General features: G+C 47.2%; 1 protein-coding gene across 3 annotated transcripts in view; it reads right to left on the reverse strand.

Annotated features, from left to right (window-relative positions):
* Window positions 1-21,354, reverse strand: part of LOC8052629 — a 225,557-nt gene that overhangs the window by 74,414 nt on the left and 129,789 nt on the right. For all 3 annotated transcript variants that reach the window (XM_042289205.1, XM_042289206.1, XM_042289207.1), the window contains exons 3-4: window positions 19,613-19,745; window positions 2,516-2,592 (exon numbers count right to left, since the gene is read on the reverse strand). In XM_042289205.1, coding sequence (XP_042145139.1) covers window positions 2,516-2,592; window positions 19,613-19,745 — 210 coding nt within the window. The remainder of the gene's footprint in view (window positions 1-2,515; window positions 2,593-19,612; window positions 19,746-21,354) is intronic.

Below are 21,354 nucleotides of genomic sequence, written 5' to 3' on the forward strand. Positions count from 1 at the left end.
GCCGAAACATATGTTAAGACCAAAAAACGCAGTCTGAGTTGTGACATTAAGCATTGCAAGCGTGACGTTTTGCATTGCTTGATGTCACAACTCAAACTGCGTTTTTTTTGGTCTAAACATATCTTTCCGCATCGTCATTCGCTGAGGTGCGCTGATTGGCTCTCCGAGTGTTTTTCGTGAAAGTGGACGCAAAGACATATTTTAGAGTGTGTTCCTCGAGCTGCCGGGGACCACGTCGCTCATCGTGGCTCATCATATCCGTCTAACCACAGGCATACAAAAACAAACATACGCGCGTGAACGCGCACGAGGAGCTAATGTGATAAAACCCGGGTACGTGTCGTATTTGCGATTATGACAGGCTTCCGCGCTCGCTTGTCTGCGGATGCGCGAAATCGATATCGCATATGTAGCAACTCTGAAACGGGTAAAACCGCTGAAAATCAAAATTTTGTCGAAGACTTACATAAGAACATGAACACGAACTTCACTTGCCACTTTAAAATAAGAAGGTGTAATAGCCAGCTTCTTTAATTGCAAAAAAAAGAAAGCGTTAGTACGTTGGTGTTTTTTTCGCAACAGAAGACTTGCTGAAGCATGAGAGTCGAGGCGAGATTGATCCTAGCACGGAACTGTTGTTCGTAAAGCTTCACAGTACTAGCGTTGCATGTTATCGTCATTTATGTAAGGATAAAAAAAATCCGCATTCTGCTACCGGTGATTAAAAAAGTATAATCGAGTCTGCTCCATTCGAGCCCTTGGTAGTAAATCGCTGACCTTACTTTAATCAATATTGCGAATCTACATTGTTTTTTTATACTCAGTAGTCAGTATCTAAAAACTGTCGGCTACAGCCATTAACCGTAGCAAAAAATGTCCGACTCCTCCAGGAGCATTATTAATTTCGCCTTTTATGGGGAGAATGAAGTTATATGTAGGTGCGTTTTAGGTTAGATAAATGTTATCTTATAGAGACATACACGTCTCAAACGCCAAAAGCATCGCCTCTACCTCCGTTAAAGGGCAACTCCGCTCAATTCCGAAGATTTAGGGGTAATGATTGATTTCGAATTAAAAAGCCGTAGTAAAACACACTATGTAGTTTGCTTCGCGAAAAATGGGATATATATTTTTTTAAATCTGATTTTAAACACGAGCGGAAATCGAAACCGAAACTTCGGCTCCGCCCGGCAACATTGGCCTTGGGTCGCCAAGTACATGGCCATCACGTGGTACGAGATGTCACGTGATCCTCGGCCCAACGACGGGCGGGATTGGGGCGGGCGTGTGGCAGGCGCGAGTGCCGTCTGCACCGCACTCTTCGCCACGTTTTGGTGTCTACGGCATTCGACGACGTCTGCGCAACTGCGGCATAAGTGTGCGCGCACGTGGTGTCCGTAGTGTGGACGAAACTCCGAGAGACAATAATCACAATCGGTGAGACGACGACGGCGGTTGTGACGCGGAAGACGGCGGTAACGGCGGGACCACGGCGGGCGGCCGGACGGCTCCCAAGAAACGCGCTGCGCAGCCGCGTTACGCCAATCACGTGGACACTGCTGAGCGCCGAGAGGCAACGTTGCTGACGTCATGCGCTACGCTCGCCCGGAGAAGTGAAAACAAGCAAAAGGGGGCCATGTAAATGGCGTTTAGCTCAATGTTGTCTCCGCCCATGCCGTAGCCTTGACTGCGCTGTTAGTTGCGCCTGAATTCGCCCGCTCAAGTCAGCCGATTTCGGCAACTTGGCGAGTTGCAAAGTTCGCCGGACCGTTTAAGAAACATTTAGACAGAACTGCGTCGTTAGATTTCACGTGTGGTCTTCCTCGGCGATACTGAAGAGGACTGCATTGTTTTTTCAAAACCAAAAATGAAGCGGAGTTGCTCTTTAACCAATGGTTCTAAAAACTACTTATCGCGGCGTATAAACAATGCTCAAAACTTGCTTCCTTCTTGAGGTAAAAACAAGCATATATTGTCGTTTTTTTTTTGTTTTTTTTTTTTCTTTTTTTACGCAATATCATCATTGACGTATTTTTATATATTTAACTATAATTTCAGAAATTTGAACATACAGAATCGTCAATGACGTTGACGGATGGTAATTCATTCGGATGGTGCATCTGTAAAGCATCATCCTGCGAAAGTATACGGTGCACACGTAGTCAGCAAAAAGGGAAAATCCCGCATGATTTTCAGGGATATAGATCTCCATGCCTAATGTAATAGGTACTAAATACTTTCGAGACTGCGCTGTAGGTTGTCGTACAGGTTTTAAAACAAGAGCTTTACATTAACCTAAATAACTAGGGGAACATTAGTGTCAGCTGCTGAGAGGCGTTGACCAGACTGTTTGAATATCCTGGGTAACTGGTAACATTGCTTCGCGGCCTCCTGTCCCGAGTTACCATATCGAGTGAGAAGGTTTTAGGAAAGCGCTCGACGCCGATTTCAAATTCCCACCCAGAAGCTCTCGGCTCATGCGAAGAAAATAAGTTCCCAAAAGAGGTTCCCTTACCGCAAGTCATATTTTCTGCACGGGACAGCTCGGCTTGACCGAATATGGGGGCTCCTTTCTCGTCCACACAGACGCACCTGCAGATTGGAGAAGCGTGAAATGGGAATTAGTGCTTAGTTGTATTATCGTTGCTCTAATCTAGTTTTTCCCTTTTTGCTTAGCGCTTGACTCTACTTAAGTTTCGTAGACTTACACCGTAAAACTGAACGTTTGAAGTGCTGGTAATATTCTTTACTTTAAATACGTTAACATTAGTGCCCTGGTACATGCGCCGACCTTCGACTGCTTCTGAGCACACGTATATAAAGTTCTCAACGTCACCGCGGGATTGCGCCACAAACCCAGTGGCTGTGGAAACTGGCTAGGAAACACTTTCTGCAAGCGCGGACGGAGAACGGCGGGTGCAGATTTCGAGAGGCTAGGCGATAGTACGCATAGCAACGGAGGCCGCACTGGATTGGCTGGTTATAGGGAGTGACTTCGCGACGTTAGACCTAGCAACCGAAGATCGCCTGTGCCGTCCCCTTCGTCAATTTCGGCGCCGCGTAGGGGGAAGGGGGAGGGGAGGGCGGGCAGGTGTATCCAGTGGCGTCACAAGGGGGGGGGGCGGGGGGGAGGGCGGACCACCCCGGGTGCAGCACTCAAGGGGGTGTCGCGGCGAGCCACGAGAGCGGGGTGGGGGGCGTGGGGAGTCGCGGCGGGCTATGCGAGGCGAGAAGGGGGGGGGGGGGGGGGGGGGGGGGTCGCGGCAGGCTACCGCCCCGGGTGCCGCTGACCCCCGTGACGCCACTGGGTGTATCACTGGAGCGTGTGTTAATCACCCCCCCCCCCCTTCTCTCCTCCGCTTCGTTCACGCTGCTTCAAGGCGACAGTCTGCGGATGGCTCAATACAAAATATTAACCCACCTTTGCCCACCCGTACACTAGGTGTTACGGGTGACTCAAAGCTTTACGTGTTACGTAACACCTTGTGCTAGGTGTTACTATACGAGGGGGGACCCAAAAGAAACCGAACTAATTCTTTTTTAAGCAGAGCTTTTGCAGTACCGCGTTTTGCCGCCAGGAGTTGATAGAGCGAACATTGCTGAGTCATTAGGCCTACTTCCGTCCTCGAAGAAGGTTAGGACTAGTTGCGGCTGGGTTTATAGTGACAAGTGTATCGTGTGGGCGTCGTTTTTGCAATGTCTGATTTCTGTGAACAGCGTGCAGCGGTTAAATTCTGTTTTTTGCTCCGAAAAAGTGGAACAGAAACTATTGAACTGTTAAAAACGGCGTACAAGGACGATTCCATGGGGAAAACTCAAGTGTTTGAGTGGTTTTCCCGTTTCAAGAATGGCGACATGTCAATTGATGACAAACCTCGTTCCGGTCATCCTTTCTCGGCACGAACACATGAAAACGTTGAAAAAATTCGTGCAATCATCAACGAAGATCGACGACGGACCATTGACGAAATTGTGGAGCTGTCGGGAGTGAGTTGGAGTTCATTGCAGCGAATTCTAACAGAAGATTTGGGAATGAAAACGGTGGCTGCCAAATTCGTGCCACGACTGCTGACTGCTGAACAAAAGCAAGGTCGCGTGGAAGCATGCTGTGCTTTGAAAGAAGAGTCCCGAAGTGACCCAAAATTTTTTTCAAAAGTTATTACAGGTGACGAAACTTGGTGCTATGGTTACGATCCTGAATCAAAGCAACAATCAAGCCAGTGGAAGACTTCAGGTTCGCCTCACCCCAAGAAAGCTCGTCAGGTGAAATCAAACATCAAAACAATGCTGATTAGTTTTTTCGATGCGAAAGGAGTCGTCCATTCAGAGTTTGTTCCGCAGGGTTAGACAGTTAACCAGGGTTTCTACTTGGAGGTTTTGAAAAGATTGCGCAACAGTGTGCGGCAGAAGCGGCCCGATTTGTGGAAGTCGGGTGACTGGTTTTTCCATCATGACGATGCCCCGGCTCACACTGCCTTGTCTGTACGACAATTCTTGACCAAAAATGGTATGACCCCTGTTCCTCACCCCCCATACTCACCCGACCTTGCCCCGTGCGACTTTTTTTTGTTTCCTAGATTGAAAAGAGAAATGAAAGGAAAGCGTTTTGCTGACGTTGCTGAGGTGAAGAAAAAAACGACGGAGGCGCTGTCAAGCATCACAAAAAATGAATTTAAACAATGTTTCGACACATAGATTAAAATATTAGACAAGTGTATTAGTGCAAGTGGACAGTACTTTGAAGGAGATTGAACGTTGGTACTTGAAATGGGAATAAGTAAGTGCAAACAAATTTAGTTCGGTTTCTTTTGGGTCCCCCCTCGTATATAGCTCGTTGCAACTCAAAAAGGTAGGGCGAGGGAAAGGACGGCCAGGTAGGAAGAGGGAGATGGAACGCTGGCAAGAGGAGGAGGTTTCCCCCTCTCCTCTATAGCGTTCCGTCTGCTTCCTCCTCCCCGGCCTTCCTTTCCCTCACCCTACCTTCTTGAGCTGTAGCTTAATATAGCCTGTTACAACTCAAGAAGGTAGGGCGAGAAAAAGGAAGGCTGGGGAGGAGGAAGCAGACTAAAGAAAAAAGGAGGTTTCCCCCTCTCTTCGCCAGCGTTCCTTGTGCTTCCTCCTCCCCGGCCTTCCTTTCCCTCGCCCTACCTTCTTGAGCTGTAGCTTACTATAGTTTATTACAACTCAAGAAGACAGGGCGAGGGAGAGGAAGGCTGGGGAGGAGGAAGCAGACGGAATGCTAAAGAAAGGAGGTTTCCCCTTTTCTTCTCCAGCGTTCCTTGTGCTTCCTCCTCCCCGGCCTTCCTTTCCCTCGCCCTACCTTCTTGAGCTGTAGCTTACTATAGTTTATTACAACTCAAGAAGACAGGGCGAGGGAGAGGAAGGCTGGGGAGGAGGAAGCAGACGGAATGCTAAAGAAAGGAGGTTTCCCCTTTTCTTCTCCAGCGTTCCTTGTGCTTCCTCCTCCCCGGCCTTCCTTTCCCTCGCCCTACCTTCTTGAGCTGTAGCTTACTATAGTTTATTACAACTCAAGAAGACAGGGCGAGGGAGAGGAAGGCTGGGGAGGAGGAAGCAGACGGAATGCTAAAGAAAGGAGGTTTCCCCTTTTCTTCTCCAGCGTTCCTTGTGCTTCCTCCTCCCCGGCCTTCCTTTCCCTCGCCCTACCTTCTTGAGCTGTAGCTTACTATAGTTTATTACAACTCAAGAAGACAGGGCGAGGGAGAGGAAGGCTGGGGAGGAGGAAGCAGACGGAATGCTAAAGAAAGGAGGTTTCCCCTTTTCTTCTCCAGCGTTCCTTGTGCTTCCTCCTCCCCGGCCTTCCTTTCCCTCGCCCTACCTTCTTGAGCTGTAGCTTACTATAGTTTATTACAACTCAAGAAGACAGGGCGAGGGAGAGGTAGGCTGGGGAGGAGGAAGCAGACGGAATGCTAAAGAAAGGAGGTTTCCCCTTTTCTTCTCCAGCGTTCCTTGTGCTTCCTCCTCCCCGGCCTTCCTTTCCCTCGCCCTACCTTCTTGAGCTGTAGCTTACTATAGTTTATTACAACTCAAGAAGACAGGGCGAGGGAGAGGAAGGCTGGGGAGGAGGAAGCAGACGGAATGCTAAAGAAAGGAGGTTTCCCCTTTTCTTCTCCAGCGTTCCTTGTGCTTCCTCCTCCCCGGCCTTCGTTTCCCTCGCCCTACCTTCTTGAGCTGTAGCTTACTATAGTTTATTACAACTCAAGAAGACAGGGCGAGGGAGAGGAAGGCTGGGGAGGAGGAAGCAGACGGAATGCTAAAGAAAGGAGGTTTCCCCTTTTCTTCTCCAGCGTTCTTTGTGCTTCCTCCTCCCCGGCCTTCCTTTCCCTCGCCCTACCTTCTTGAGCTGTAGCTTACTATAGTTTATTACAACTCAAGAAGACAGGGCGAGGGAGAGGAAGGCTGGGGAGGAGGAAGCAGACGGAATGCTAAAGAAAGGAGGTTTCCCATTTTCTTCTCCAGCGTTCCTTGTGCTTCCTCCTCTCCGGCCTTCCTTTCCCTCGCCCTACCTTCTTGAGCTGTAGCTTACTATAGTTTATTACAACTCAAGAAGACAGGGCGAGGGAGAGGAAGGCTGGGGAGGAGGAAGCAGACGGAATGCTAAAGAAAGGAGGTTTCCCCTTTTCTTCTCCAGCGTTCCTTGTGCTTCCTCCTCCCCGGCCTTCCTTTCCCTCGCCCTACCTTCTTGAGCTGTAGCTTACTATAGTTTATTACAACTCAAGAAGACAGGGCGAGGGAGAGGAAGGCTGGGGAGGAGGAAGCAGACGGAATGCTAAAGAAAGGAGGTTTCCCCTTTTCTTCTCCAGCGTTCCTTGTGCTTCCTCCTCCCCGGCCTTCGTTTCCCTCGCCCTACCTTCTTGAGCTGTAGCTTACTATAGTTTATTACAACTCAAGAAGACAGGGCGAGGGAGAGGAAGGCTGGGGAGGAGGAAGCAGACGGAATGCTAAAGAAAGGAGGTTTCCCCTTTTCTTCTCCAGCGTTCCTTGTGCTTCCTCCTCCCCGGCCTTCCTTTCCCTCGCCCTACCTTCTTGAGCTGTAGCTTACTATAGTTTATTACAACTCAAGAAGACAGGGCGAGGGAGAGGAAGGCTGGGGAGGAGGAAGCAGACGGAATGCTAAAGAAAGGAGGTTTCCCCTTTTCTTCTCCAGCGTTCCTTGTGCTTCCTCCTCCCCGGCCTTCGTTTCCCTCGCCCTACCTTCTTGAGCTGTAGCTTACTATAGTTTATTACAACTCAAGAAGACAGGGCGAGGGAGAGGAAGGCTGGGGAGGAGGAAGCAGACGGAATGCTAAAGAAAGGAGGTTTCCCCTTTTCTTCTCCAGCGTTCTTTGTGCTTCCTCCTCCCCGGCCTTCCTTTCCCTCGCCCTACCTTCTTGAGCTGTAGCTTACTATAGTTTATTACAACTCAAGAAGACAGGGCGAGGGAGAGGAAGGCTGGGGAGGAGGAAGCAGACGGAATGCTAAAGAAAGGAGGTTTCCCATTTTCTTCTCCAGCGTTCCTTGTGCTTCCTCCTCTCCGGCCTTCCTTTCCCTCGCCCTACCTTCTTGAGCTGTAGCTTACTATAGTTTATTACAACTCAAGAAGACAGGGCGAGGGAGAGGAAGGCTGGGGAGGAGGAAGCAGACGGAATGCTAAAGAAAGGAGGTTTCCCCTTTTCTTCTCCAGCGTTCCTTGTGCTTCCTCCTCCCCGGCCTTCCTTTCCCTCGCCCTACCTTCTCGAGCTGTAGCTTACTATAGTTTATTGCAACTCAAGAAGACAGGACGAGGGAGAGGAAGGCTGGGGAGGAGGAAGCAGACGGAATGCTAAAGAAAGGAGGTTTCCCCTTTTCTTCTCCAGCGTTCCTTGTGCTTCCTCCTCCCCGGCCTTCGTTTCCCTCGCCCTACCTTCTTGAGCTGTAGCTTACTATAGTTTATTACAACTCAAGAAGACAGGGCGAGGGAGAGGAAGGCTGGGGAGGAGGAAGCAGACGGAATGCTAAAGAAAGGAGGTTTCCCCTTTTCTTCTCCAGCGTTCCTTGTGCTTCCTCCTCCCCGGCCTTCCTTTCCCTCGCCCTACCTTCTTGAGCTGTAGCTTACTATAGTTTATTACAACTCAAGAAGACAGGGCGAGGGAGAGGAAGGCTGGGGAGGAGGAAGCAGACGGAATGCTAAAGAAAGGAGGTTTCCCCTTTTCTTCTCCAGCGTTCCTTGTGCTTCCTCCTCCCCGGCCTTCCTTTCCCTCGCCCTACCTTCTTGAGCTGTAGCTTACTATAGTTTATTACAACTCAAGAAGACAGGGCGAGGGAGAGGAAGGCTGCGGAGGAGGAAGCAGACGGAATGCTAAAGAAAGGAGGTTTCCCCTTTTCTTCTCCAGCGTTCCTTGTGCTTCCTCCTCCCCGACCTACCTTTCCCTCGCACTACCTTCTTGAGCTGTAGCTTACTATAGTTTATTACAACTCAAGAAGACAGGGCGAGGGAGAGGAAGGCTGCGGAGGAGGAAGCAGACGGAATGCTAAAGAAAGGAGGTTTCCCCTTTTCTTCTCCAGCGTTCCTTGTGCTTCCTCCTCCCCGGCCTTCCTTTCCCTCGCCCTACCTTCTTGAGCTGTAGCTTACTATAGTTTATTACAATTCAAGAAGACAGGGCGAGGGAGAGGAAGGCTGCGGAGGAGGAAGCAGACGGAATGCTAAAGAAAGGAGGTTTCCCCTTTTCTTCTCCAGCGTTCCTTGTGCTTCCTCCTCCCCGGCCTTCCTTTCCCTCGCCCTACCTTCTTGAGCTGTAGCTTACTATAGTTTATTACAACTCAAGAAGACAGGGCGAGGGAGAGGAAGGCTGGGGAGGAGGAAGCAGACCGAATGCTAAAGAAAGGAGGTTTCCCCTTTTCTTCTCCAGCGTTCCTTGTGCTTCCTCCTCCCCGGCCTTCTTTTCCCTCGCCCTACCTTCTTGAGCTGTAGCTTACTATAGTTTATTACAACTCAAGAAGACAGGGCGAGGGAGAGGAAGGCTGGGGAGGAGGAAGCAGACGGAATGCTAAAGAAAGGAGGTTTCCCCTTTTCTTCTCCAGCGTTCCTTGTGCTTCCTCCTCCCCGGCCTTCCTTTCCCTCGCCCTACCTTCTTGAGCTGTAGGTTACTATAGTTTATTACAACTCAAGAAGACAGGGCGAGGGAGAGGAAGGCTGGGGAGGAGGAAGCAGACGGAATGCTCAAGAAAGGAGGTTTCCCCTTTTCTTCTCCAGCGTTCCTTGTGCTTCCTCCTCCCCGGCCTTCCTTTCCCTCGCCCTACCTTCTTGAGCTGTAGCTTACTATAGTTTATTACAACTCAAGAAGACAGGGCGAGGGAGAGGAAGGCTGCGGAGGAGGAAGCAGACGGAATGCTAAAGAAAGGAGGTTTCCCCTTTTCTTCTCCAGCGTTCCTTGTGCTTCCTCCTCCCCGGCCTACCTTTCCCTCGCACTACCTTCTTGAGCTGTAGCTTACTATAGTTTATTACAACTCAAGAAGACAGGGCGAGGGAGAGGAAGGCTGCGGAGGAGGAAGCAGACGGAATGCTAAAGAAAGGAGGTTTCCCCTTTTCTTCTCCAGCGTTCCTTGTGCTTCCTCCTCCCCGGCCTTCCTTTCCCTCGCCCTACCTTCTTGAGCTGTAGCTTACTATAGTTTATTACAACTCAAGAAGACAGGGCGAGGGAGAGGAAGGCTGCGGAGGAGGAAGCAGACGGAATGCTAAAGAAAGGAGGTTTCCCCTTTTCTTCTCCAGCGTTCCTTGTGCTTCCTCCTCCCCGGCCTTCCTTTCCCTCGCCCTACCTTCTTGAGCTGTAGCTTACTATAGTTTATTACAACTCAAGAAGACAGGGCGAGGGAGAGGAAGGCTGCGGAGGAGGAAGCAGACGGAATGCTAAAGAAAGGAGGTTTCCCCTTTTCTTCTCCAGCGTTCCTTGTGCTTCCTCCTCCCCGGCCTTCGTTTCCCTCGCCCTACCTTCTTGAGCTGTAGCTTACTATAGTTTATTACAACTCAAGAAGACAGGGCGAGGGAGAGGAAGGCTGGGGAGGAGGAAGCAGACGGAATGCTAAAGAAAGGAGATTTCCCCTTTTCTTCTCCAGCGTTCCTTGTGCTTCCTCCTCCCCGGCCTTCCTTTCCCTCGCCCTACCTTCTTGAGCTGTAGCTTACTATAGTTTATTACAACTCAAGAAGACAGGGCGAGGGAGAGGAAGGCTGGGGAGGAGGAAGCAGACGGAATGCTAAAGAAAGGAGGTTCCCCCTTTTCTTCTCCAGCGTTCCTTGTGCTTCCTCCTCCCCGGCCTTCCTTTCCCTCGCCCTACCTTCTTGAGCTGTAGCTTACTATAGTTTATAACAACTCAAGAAGACAGGGCGAGGGAGAGGAAGGCTGGGGAGGAGGAAGCAGACCGAATGCTAAAGAAAGGAGGTTTCCCCTTTTCTTCTCCAGCGTTCCTTGTGCTTCCTCCTCCCCGGCCTTCCTTTCCCTCGCCCTACCTTCTTGAGCTGTAGCTTACTATAGTTTATTACAACTCAAGAAGACAGGGCGAGGGAGAGGAAGGCTGGGGAGGAGGAAGCAGACGGAATGCTAAAGAAAGGAGGTTTCCCCTTTTCTTCTCCAGCGTTCCTTGTGCTTCCTCCTCCCCGGCCTTCCTTTCCCTCGCCCTACCTTCTTGAGCTGTAGCTTACTATAGTTTATTACAACTCAAGAAGACAGGGCGAGGGAGAGGAAGGCTGCGGAGGAGGAAGCAGACGGAATGCTAAAGAAAGGAGGTTTCCCCTTTTCTTCTCCAGCGTTCCTTGTGCTTCCTCCTCCCCGGCCTACCTTTCCCTCGCACTACCTTCTTGAGCTATAGCTTACTATAGTTTATTACAACTCAAGAAGACAGGGCGAGGGAGAGGAAGGCTGCGGAGGAGGAAGCAGACGGAATGCTAAAGAAAGGAGGTTTCCCCTTTTCTTCTCCAGCGTTCCTTGTGCTTCCTCCTCCCCGGCCTTCCTTTCCCTCGCCCTACCTTCTTGAGCTGTAGCTTACTATAGTTTATTACAACTCAAGAAGACAGGGCGAGGGAGAGGAAGGCTGCGGAGGAGGAAGCAGACGGAATGCTAAAGAAAGGAGGTTTCCCCTTTTCTTCTCCAGCGTTCCTTGTGCTTCCTCCTCCCCGGCCTTCCTTTCCCTCGCCCTACCTTCTTGAGCTGTAGCTTACTATAGTTTATTACAACTCAAGAAGACAGGGCGAGGGAGAGGAAGGCTGCGGAGGAGGAAGCAGACGGAATGCTAAAGAAAGGAGGTTTCCCCTTTTCTTCTCCAGCGTTCCTTGTGCTTCCTCCTCCCCGGCCTTCCTTTCCCTCGCCCTACCTTCTTGAGCTGTAGCTTACTATAGTTTATTACAACTCAAGAAGACAGGGCGAGGGAGAGGAAGGCTGCGGAGGAGGAAGCAGACGGAATGCTAAAGAAAGGAGGTTTCCCCTTTTCTTCTCCAGCGTTCCGTCTGCTTCCTTCTCCCCGGCCTACCTTTCCCTCGCACTACTTTCTTGAGTTGCAACGGACTATAGCTAGGTGTCACGCCACGCCGTCGCTCTCTATAACCAGCCATTTCTGTGCGGCCGCCGTCCGTCATGCGCACGCTTAGTGACCTGATCTGCTCGCACCAGACAGAAGAGGGGTTGCGGGATTGTTCACCCCGGGGAAAAGTGCCGAGGGGCTGCATTCACCATGCTTCGTTATGTAAAACCGCTGCGCGAGATGCTGACCGCCTTTCTTCGAGGGTGAACATAACGGCAGCAGCGAGTTTTTCAACTAATATTGAATTTGCTAACGCAGAGTTCTATAAAGGCAGTTTTAAGGATATTTGTGTAAAGTTAGGAATGAGCGTCACAAAAAAAGCATACGGCCGCCAATTGTAGGCAAATTTTGTAAGTTCCACGAAATAATTATCACGCATTCATAATGACAATGAAATAATACATAATAAGGGTAGAAATATACGCGTTCTTCCGCTGCACAAGCTGTCTCTCCCAACTTTATCCGTAAAATGAAGATACATTAAAATGTTTTTATTAGCTTCGTTAAATAGTATTAGAAGGTACTTAGCTACCTCTAAGTATATTGATAACGAAGGGTTTGAAACGTTCGAACAATTTTTTTTTTCGTAAACATGAGACTAAATTTTTTCTGAACAGCCATGAAATGACCCTTTTATTTCTCGCATTTGTGGCGCCATTATATTGTTCTGGTGAAGCGTCCAGTGTACTCTAGCTTTGCGCGCGCGCGGGCGGGCGGGCGGGCGGGCGGGTGTGTGTATGTGTGTGTGTGTGTGTGTGTGTGTGTGTGTGTGTGTGTGCGCGTGTGTGTGTGTGTGTGTGCGTGTGTGTGTGTGTGTGTGTGTGTGTGTGTGTGTGTGTGTGTGTGTGTGTGTGTGTGTGTGTGTGTGTGTGTGTGTGTGTGTGTGTGTGTGTGTGTGTGTGTGTGTGTGTGTGTGTGTGTGTGTGTGTGTGTGTGTGTGTGTGTGTGTGTGTGTGTGTGTGTGTGTGTTTTCTATGGTTCTGAGGCTTTGAGGAAACGCTGTGGCATATCTTCTATTCCAGCTCAAAGGATCGGCAAGTGCCACTGAACGAATTATCAAGCGCCGAAGGATAATTATAGCTTTAGCAGGTTTGGAAAGGAGGCTTTCTCGATGGCACTCAACATGCCGCGCGTACACGACCCTCTGTTCGCCGTGAGTACTTAACGGGTAACGAAAATTGTGTCCCTCGTCAATGTTTTTGCTTGTTTGTTCAATCCTTTTTTCTTTGCAACAAAAACCAGAGAGTATTTCCAGGTTCTGGTGTAACATAAGAAGTGCAGCGCAGACTCCACCCTCAAAGCCCTCCGCTCTTCCCACCTCAGCAGAGCGAACGCTAGAGAGGAAGCGAAATGGTATGAGGAAACCACCAATCAATGCGAGCTTTGTGAGAAGGAGGCTTGTCCTGCGCGGACTACCATATAGGCTGTCATAATTAAACTACTCCGTGTCACAATCAATGTAAACGGGAAAATCATAAATTCAAAGATTTTCATCACCGGCTTACGTTAATTAGGGCGTACACTCAAAATACGACGGCGAATTATATATTGTCGCGGATGAAGGCCACGAGGCGATGAATAATGAACCGTGTAAAGGTTTCATCGGCGAACTTGTACAAGAGGCAAAAGGTACAACAAACGTCGAGAAAGCAGCAGCGAGCGGTGGTGTAGGCGACACCAGCGAGCGACGGTGCGTCGGCGTCACAGCTGGCTAGCGCGAGAGTGAATGTGCCTCGTCGTCGGGACAGTCGGAGTGAGTCGGCAAAGCCGAACTCGGCTCCTTTTCTACTACAGTCGGCTTCTTGAGGATTCGGCCTGGAATGTTCGGGAGTGAATTGGGCGAGACTGGCAAGGCAAGGTCATTCTGGCTTCCTTCTCTTTTAAACTCGAATCTTCTAGAAGAACGGAGAAGCTTTTCCTCTTGGTCATGCACGTGGCAATATTCAGGTAATCTAGCAAGATTAAAGAAAAAAAAGGTTACCAGGTGTGTTCAGATAAGGACTGCGATAGGAGTTTCACACCTATTTTTGTTCTCAATTATATTTTCATGAGGTAATAAAACATGTTCATACGACTAAATGAACTTTATTTTGAAAATAAATGTTTTTATTGTTCTCGTAAAAACAAGAAATCGCGTTTCAGTGGAGTTGGAATTACAATTTTCCCAATTGCGCGTAGACGAAACTTTAAGGGCCACAGGAATGAAAGGCAAGTTTTTTACAGCGTACATATTTTTATGTATAAAGGACTCCAACTGGGCTATACTCTAAGAAATGCCTGCGCGTCTGCTTACCCGCGAAATACTCCAAGAGCCAATCTCTGGGACCTACGAAATCAGCTCAGCGAATGATGAGGCGGAACATCCGTTTAGACCTAAAAATGAAGTCTGCGCTGTGGCATTACGCAATGCAAAGCGCCATCCTTGCGTTGCGTAATGCCACAGCGCAGACTTAATTTTGATGTCTAAACAGATGTTCCGCGTCATCACTCGCTGAGCTGATTTCGTAGATCGCAGAGATTGGCTCTTCGAGTGTTTTGTGGGTAAGTACGCGCGCAGGCATTTCTTAGAGTGTATTTGAAGCAGTTATATTTAGGTTACTTAGGTTTATATTTCGAGTGAAAATTAAAAAAAAAACACTTGGCTTCTTGCGAAATTCTTTTATATTCAGGCATTTTCGGCGATTTTTTTAACAGATCTTAGGATTAAGTTTCATAGGCTGAAACTTTTTATATAGAGTATTTCATGTCCTCTTTCCACTTCTAAGACAAAATAAAAAAAAAACTCCACCGTATTTTTTTTTTTTTTTTTGCATTGTATCTGGAAATTGTTTTAAATATTTAAACCGTCAAGGTTGTCCAATTTGTGTGCGGCAATTGCCGCACAAAAATCATCTTCGCACAAAAATCACCTTCTTTAATCATCTTCGGTTTTACCCAAATTTTACTACAAAGACCCTTGGAAACGGGTAATTCGGAATTCGCAAACATATGTTGCATTATATTGTTTTAAATTTAAAAAAAATAAACGTTTTACCAGGACTACGTTCTAGTCAATTTCCGTTGGAGTCATTCCGTCTCAACGACTCGTGGTACTCGAACACCGCATCAAGAGTGGACGTAGTTTGTCGCATGATTAGCAGACATCGTAAGCATTATAAAAATATGAGTTTCTTTTTAATATTGACATATGATATGGTTTATGAAAACTGAACCTTGAGGCACATTTGGTTCTTAGGGTGTTGTGCTTGGTTGATTGGCGCTACTCTCCCAGGGTATTTAGCGCCGCTCAGCTCCAGGCAAGCAATTGGAGTACGTTCAAACTTCCCATAGGGGTGCCGTGATATGTACACTTTGCACGTGTAAAAATTGAGACTATCGGCAAGAGTGTCCCGGAATAATAAGTGCGGGGTTGAAGTTGGCGTGTTCATCCCCCGCCAAAAAGGGGCGAAATTCAGCGCGAGGTTTCCCTTCGAGACGTGCACCTCGGGTTGGCACCGGCTATTCTCCCAAGCTAAGCTTTAATTTTATTGATATGCTTTATTAGCTCAATGCGGACTAAATTTGAGCAATCTGTGGTTGTGTGTTTTTAACGAAATAATTATTTACCTAACGGGATACGCGCGGGGCAAAGCACGACAATCTGGCATCCTACAACGCGCATGTAAATAACGCACAAGTCTCCTGGTCGCTCCTGAGCCATATTATTTTTCTCCCGGTGTCTAAGATGGTCTGAACGTATAAAAGAAAAACAACACGGGCTTTATAGAGCGAAATTGACACGAACAAAGCTTTTGAAAGTGTCAAGCAACAGTGTCATCCCTTCGCACTGCTGTCACACTTTTTGGCGTACTAAAGGATGAACTTCAAAGGCGAGTCAAACGGTTCGGTGCATATGAAGAGTAGAGGTTCCACAAGAAACGGCTGGGCTACAAAAGGCGCGTGCTTTCCGACGTTTCAACTTTCAAGAATATCACTGTTCTAACGTCATTTCTCCACAAGGCAAAGCTGATGCTGGCAAAAGCAACCAAGAATCGGCGTTCTACTGGTCCCCTCTCCCCTTCCTAAAAAAGAGAAACCGAAAAGAAAGATAATTAATGATTCTCTGAAGATGCGCCCCAGCGTCCTAGCGTTCTGTAGAGCTTGAGATGCACACCATAAGAGACAGGCAGTGCAATGGTATGCAAAGAACTTTGGAGCCAAGCAGACCCGCTTTCATATGCATCGAATCTATGGAATGCAAGGAGTTGCTCGTGAAGACTGTGTTGCAGCTCACACAGTCCGTTTCAAGTATCTTTAATGCAAAAACTGAACGGATATCAGGTTTCTTTTTTTTTTAAGTATGTCTCATTGCACCCCGCTATGTCGTCTCACTTTGCCCCACATGGCGGGGCAAAATGAGACATTGTGTGACTTCCCTATATTGTAGTTTTGTCTAATGTTTCGCATGCTCCAGTTAAGTACTATATACTGACCATAGAGCCAAGACATCTAAGAAAATCCCCATGCTGCGTTTTTTTTTTTTGTATTAATGCAAAAATAAAAATTACCATTGAAATTAATTTTTTTTCTTTCTCATTTTGCACCACCTTACCCTACACAATCGCAACCTTCCCTCTAAAAAGTTTTTTTTTTGTTTTGTTTTTTTGCAGAGACGATATTAGATTTTCACATTTCGCAAGGCAAAGTCGATCTATACAATATACTTTGCGATTATTATTAGGAGCTCGTCTTGCGGTCTTGAAAGCTCGAGACACGTTGAATATTTTGGTTTTCGCAAGTACATGTATGTAACCACCAAATGTTTCAACACTGTAATACCTTGTTCTTCTTGCTGTTTTGCTCATTTCCTTTAAAAGTTAGCATAAGGAAAACAAAAAGGCATGTAAAAATCCTAATTTATGAAATACAAAAAAAATTAATTGATCCAGCCACCCCACCGCAAATGCACAGAGTGCATTTGCGATAGAAAGCCCTATACTAAGTAAAACAAGGCTTTGCAGAATGCACAGCAAACTTCAAAACACCTATATAGGTGTAACCGGCCCTTTTTTTTTTTTTTGTCGGTCACACTTTTTATCGCGTGCTCCCTCAAAAAGAACCATTGAACCCGCGTAGCCATCTAGCAAGGCAAGTAGGCTGTGAAACTTTATGACGGGCTTTAATGGTCGTTAAACGGCACTGAGACGAAACAATTGTCTTCATGATTCAATATTGAGAAAACACAATACAAACACAGCACAACACTGCTTAAAAATTGTATTTATTTTTATCAGACAGAATCTAACCTCACGTCGAGCCCCGATGCATTTGTCCATAACAACGGCCCTAGCAACGGTTTGTTTGGAGTACAGCGCCATGTTGTGGCGTCATCACTTACGGGGTCAATGAGCAGTTTCTTCTCAACCTCTTCAGTCTTGGTTAGCCGATCAAAATTCGCGGTGACAAATTGCTTTATAAAGGCATTTCTTGAATGTCCAGATTTCGTTATCCACTCACCGGCGAAATAACATCTCATCTTTGCACTGCTGGCATTGAAAAAAATCCTCTTTTGAAATACACAAGAAAAACAATATAATTGTAAGATGCCTGTGTAAATAAGCATGTGTAAATAAGCAGGATTGAGAATTTAACTGCATACACAGTGCCAAAGACGCATATAATGGCGAGGAACGCTTTCAGTACGGCGGTGCTCCATAGAGATTTTGGCGTGACTGGTTCACAGCGACCTTTTCGAAGCTTCGCAGACTTCAAAAGACCGAAATGACGATTGTCAGGGCAACACAAACCGATCAGCTAATCGCCTTGCAAGGTGTCGGTCGTATTCGTGTCAGTATGTTTGTGTTGTGCTAGCAGGCAGGGAAGGAAATGCCGCTACTTTCCCAGGATCCAATGAATTATTCAGAAAGGACAAAGAAATGTTACTCTGAAGCGACGTCATATAGAATGTGTAGTGCTAGCATGGTGATTGCTGAACAGGGACATGTGGAAAAAAGTCCCCTCGGAATTTATGTTAAAAAGGAAAGGGGTTAGGGTCTCTGGGGGTTCATACTTCTGGAAAATACAGTTTTGCTCGGCGATCCGGAAATGTTCGTAAAAATTATGGGAGATTTTCGTTGCAAAGCGCGCAGGGTGCCCTTTTCGGACGTGAAATACTTATACTGTTAGTTTCATTCGAGGAGGTTGCTGAATCAGAGGAAGGCTTGGTTGAAAAACAAATTGTATAAAGTCCCGTTCACACTCCTGCAACGGAGTACGACCGAGAGAGACGAGACTTGTTAAAACCTCTTAAAATTTCTTAGGAGGAAAGAACACACTGACACGCTGGCGCCATCTATGCGGTGACCCTGGAACTACACTCCACAAGAGCGAAGGTTTTGAGGGATTTCCGAGGTCAATTGCGCGTAATAACTATAAGAAAGGTTCGTTTATAACGGTGAAAAAAGTTTTTCGAGCCAAGAAAGAAAGGATAATGCGCGAGAGAAATAGAAAATATGCCAGACCGCCAAGTTTACACTGCTACCCAATAGATGGCGCCAGTGTGTCCTCTCGTTCCTCTCGTTTTAAAGGCCCGTTCACACTCTTGCGACCTCTTAAACCTAGGTTCCTTAAAACTTCTTAAACCAGAGAACACACTGGCGCCATCTATTGGGAAGCAGTGTAAACTCGGCGGTCCGGCATATATTTTTTTTTATTTCTCGAACATTATCCTTTCTTTCTTGGCTCGAAAAACTTTTGTCAATGTTATAAACTAGCCTTTTTATGGTTATTACGCACATTTGACCTCGGAAATCCCGCAAAACCTTCGCTCTTGTGAAATGCAGTTCCAGGGTCACCGCATAGATGGCGCCACAATACCAGTGTGTTCCCTCATTTTAAAAACATTTAAGAAGTTGTAAGAGATCCTCGTCTCTCTCAGTCGTACTCGGTCGTACTCGGTCGCAAGAGTGTGAACGGGCCTTTAGAGGTTTCAAGGAACCCAATTTTAAGAGGTCGCAAGAGAGTGAACGGGCCTTTACGGTGACCACTGTCTCCAAAAAGAAAAAAATATGGTGTCTAACTCTGAGAGCTACCAAGAAGTTCTGTATTTCAAGTTATTGGAGAAGAGTTTTGGAGTTGTTATTGGGGTGAAATATAACCTGGTCAAAACGATATGTTTATATATCATTCTACTTCGCAACGTCTGCATTAGATCAGATTGTAGGATTCATAAAAAACGCGTCAAGGTTAAAATTGGTGGCAAAGTTTTTAAAAGACGATTTCCTAGTCTTTTTGTTTTTTTTTATGAATTCAATTTACCTTTGATAGAGGCCTTTGCTTGTGGCAGGGAAAAAACCAACTCCCACCTTGATGTGGTCGTTTATTCGTTGTCACACGAAAACAGTCAAGGATATATTCCGTCATTACTCAATAAAGGTGAGATTTATTAATAGATATAGTAGGGAGAGTTTTATAAACGATGGCGGGTGATGTTGGTGACGTGTGCAGCAGGAAAAACCATTAAAAAAGCGAGTGAGCTTTGGCAGTCACGTAGGTAATCCTTCCATTATCTTGGATAAACAAATATGATCCTTCTTATGGCTCGAAGTCCCCTTCCTACGTGAATGGATTACTAAACTATAGATATTAAGAATAGAAAACACGTATTTTCTGTTTAGATTTTTTTTTCCTGTATACGTGTTGTGCGCTTTTTCTTGGGATACGAGTTGTAGTTTTTTTTTTTTTTTTAGAACCACGAAATCGACTTCTCCGTTGTCAAAGATTGTTTTGTCCGTGTCGTATGCAGTCTTTTGAAAGGGATATAGGGATATACTGAAGGGTGATTTTTTCTTCTGTGGGTGGACTGGAGAAGTTTTGTCAGCGAGTTGGTGGTGATTATGTGTTTAAGGGGTCGAAAGACCTGAGTTTGTTGACAGTTCAAGGACTGTGCGGCGCCACACGGTTCTTTTCCAAGGTGTAGTGTATGTTTACCACCTCCCCTATTCGTGTTCTCGTAGTCTCAAATTTTTTTATAAAGATGACTACTTGCTTCCCTTTTATGTTTTAAGTGTTATATCAATCCTCTTACTTGTTGCTCTTGCACTGCTTGGCCTCGTAGCCTCCTCTGGCGTCGCACGTCGGGACCCACGCTTCTTCAGCAATAAGATTTTCCTTCTTGAGCTGCAACCGCAGCTCTCGCCTTTCTTCGCACGAGTTGTGATCTAAGAAAATGAAATTATTGACACAACTTGACCAAATAATAAACCTTAAAAAATGCTGCGAAGTAACAGATTTTATTTTTTTTAGAGCGCAGCTCTATAGGGGCCCGTTTCCGGCTTGAGCGGCGTCGGCGTCGCCGTCGCCGTCGGCGTAACCGCGAGGTCACGTGCCCCCCCCCACGAGGTCACGTGACCCTCTCATGCCACGTGACCCCCCTCCAGGTCATGTGACCCCTCCCCCACAGGTCACGTGACCCCCCCCCCCTTCCGAGGTCCGGTGACCACTCCCAAGGAGGACAGGAGTAGGAGGGAGGTGGAGGGGAAGGAGGGAGGAGGAGGAGGAGACGAGGGGAGGAGGTTGAAGAATGAGGGGAGGAGGAGGAGGTGAGGAAGAAGGAGGGGGTGAAGGAGGAGGGGAAGAGGACGAGGGAGGAGGAGTAGCAAGGAGGATCACGAGGGGAGCAGGAGAAAGGAGGAGTATACCCTACTCTTAGTACTCTTCCCTCCTCCTCCTCAAGAGCTGCGCTCTAATTCGGCGTTACAGGGAGTTGTAAACGGCTTTTATTTTGTTTACCAACGTAACATTTTTTTCGTTTCTTTTTCTTTTTGGACTGCCCCAAGAGTTGTGCGCAGAACTAATATCAAGGTTACAAGTGGAAGAGGTTGCTTAGTGAAATATTTTCCTCTCGTGTCAAGAATACGACCAAACATTCGTGTCGCAAGCAATCATTCATGCGTTCGGTGATGCATATCGAACTATTATAAACAGCCATCAGTTATAATCTCCTCCCCAACATCAAATTCTGCGACATCGTTAAATTTCTAAAAAACATTTTTTTAATTGTCTGGTTGGGACAAGCGTGCCGAGAAATTAATTTTACGCGAAAAAAAAATTAATCATTTAACCAATATTGACGGCGCGAGATTTATTTTGAATTTTGCGCGCAAAGTCCATGACGTCCCGGAATGGTCATATGCTCTTTCCACCTCAACGGGATGGTCATACGCTCTCGCCACCTCAACGTGATGGCCCAGCCGATCCACCTCTCCTCTACGCGCCTGAATTGTCGAAAGAGGGAACAAGTGGAGAGAATGTGACTACCAACTAAATCGCGCCTCGCGCCGTCAATACTGCTCTAATTTATTTTTTTGCGCAAAATAAATTGTTTGACACACGTGTTCCAGCCAGACTGTTCGAAAAAAAAATTTTTTTTTTCTTTTCAGGGGCTTTTAATATGTTTCACGATAGTATACATGCACGTGTCTTGTTAGCAGATATTATTTCTTGATAGCCTTTTAGAAACGTACAGCGGCCAAATTTTTTAATAATATCAAGCGAGCGTCGACCGCCGGGACGGCCAGCGCCGTGCCGCGGAGAAATGCGGCGTCACGGGAGAGATTAGGCGCGTGCGCACGAAGTTCTTTCCGTTGCGAGCGTCGTCTGCTAGCCTATTCGGCAGCCCGCACACAGGCCCTGTTCATTATCTGCTGGGATAGCTAACCGAGCTGAACAGCGCTCGGCGTTCTACTTGGATACAATCACAGGCTTCACGTATAAAGCAATGCCGAAAACATGGCGGACGCCAGTGTTGTTTGATAGACGTTTCAAAAA

This window comes from Ixodes scapularis, unplaced genomic scaffold (assembly GCF_016920785.2).
Source record: "Ixodes scapularis isolate PalLabHiFi unplaced genomic scaffold, ASM1692078v2 PGA_scaffold0__279_contigs__length_252992795, whole genome shotgun sequence".
NCBI classification, from domain to species: Eukaryota; Metazoa; Arthropoda; class Arachnida; order Ixodida; family Ixodidae; genus Ixodes; species Ixodes scapularis.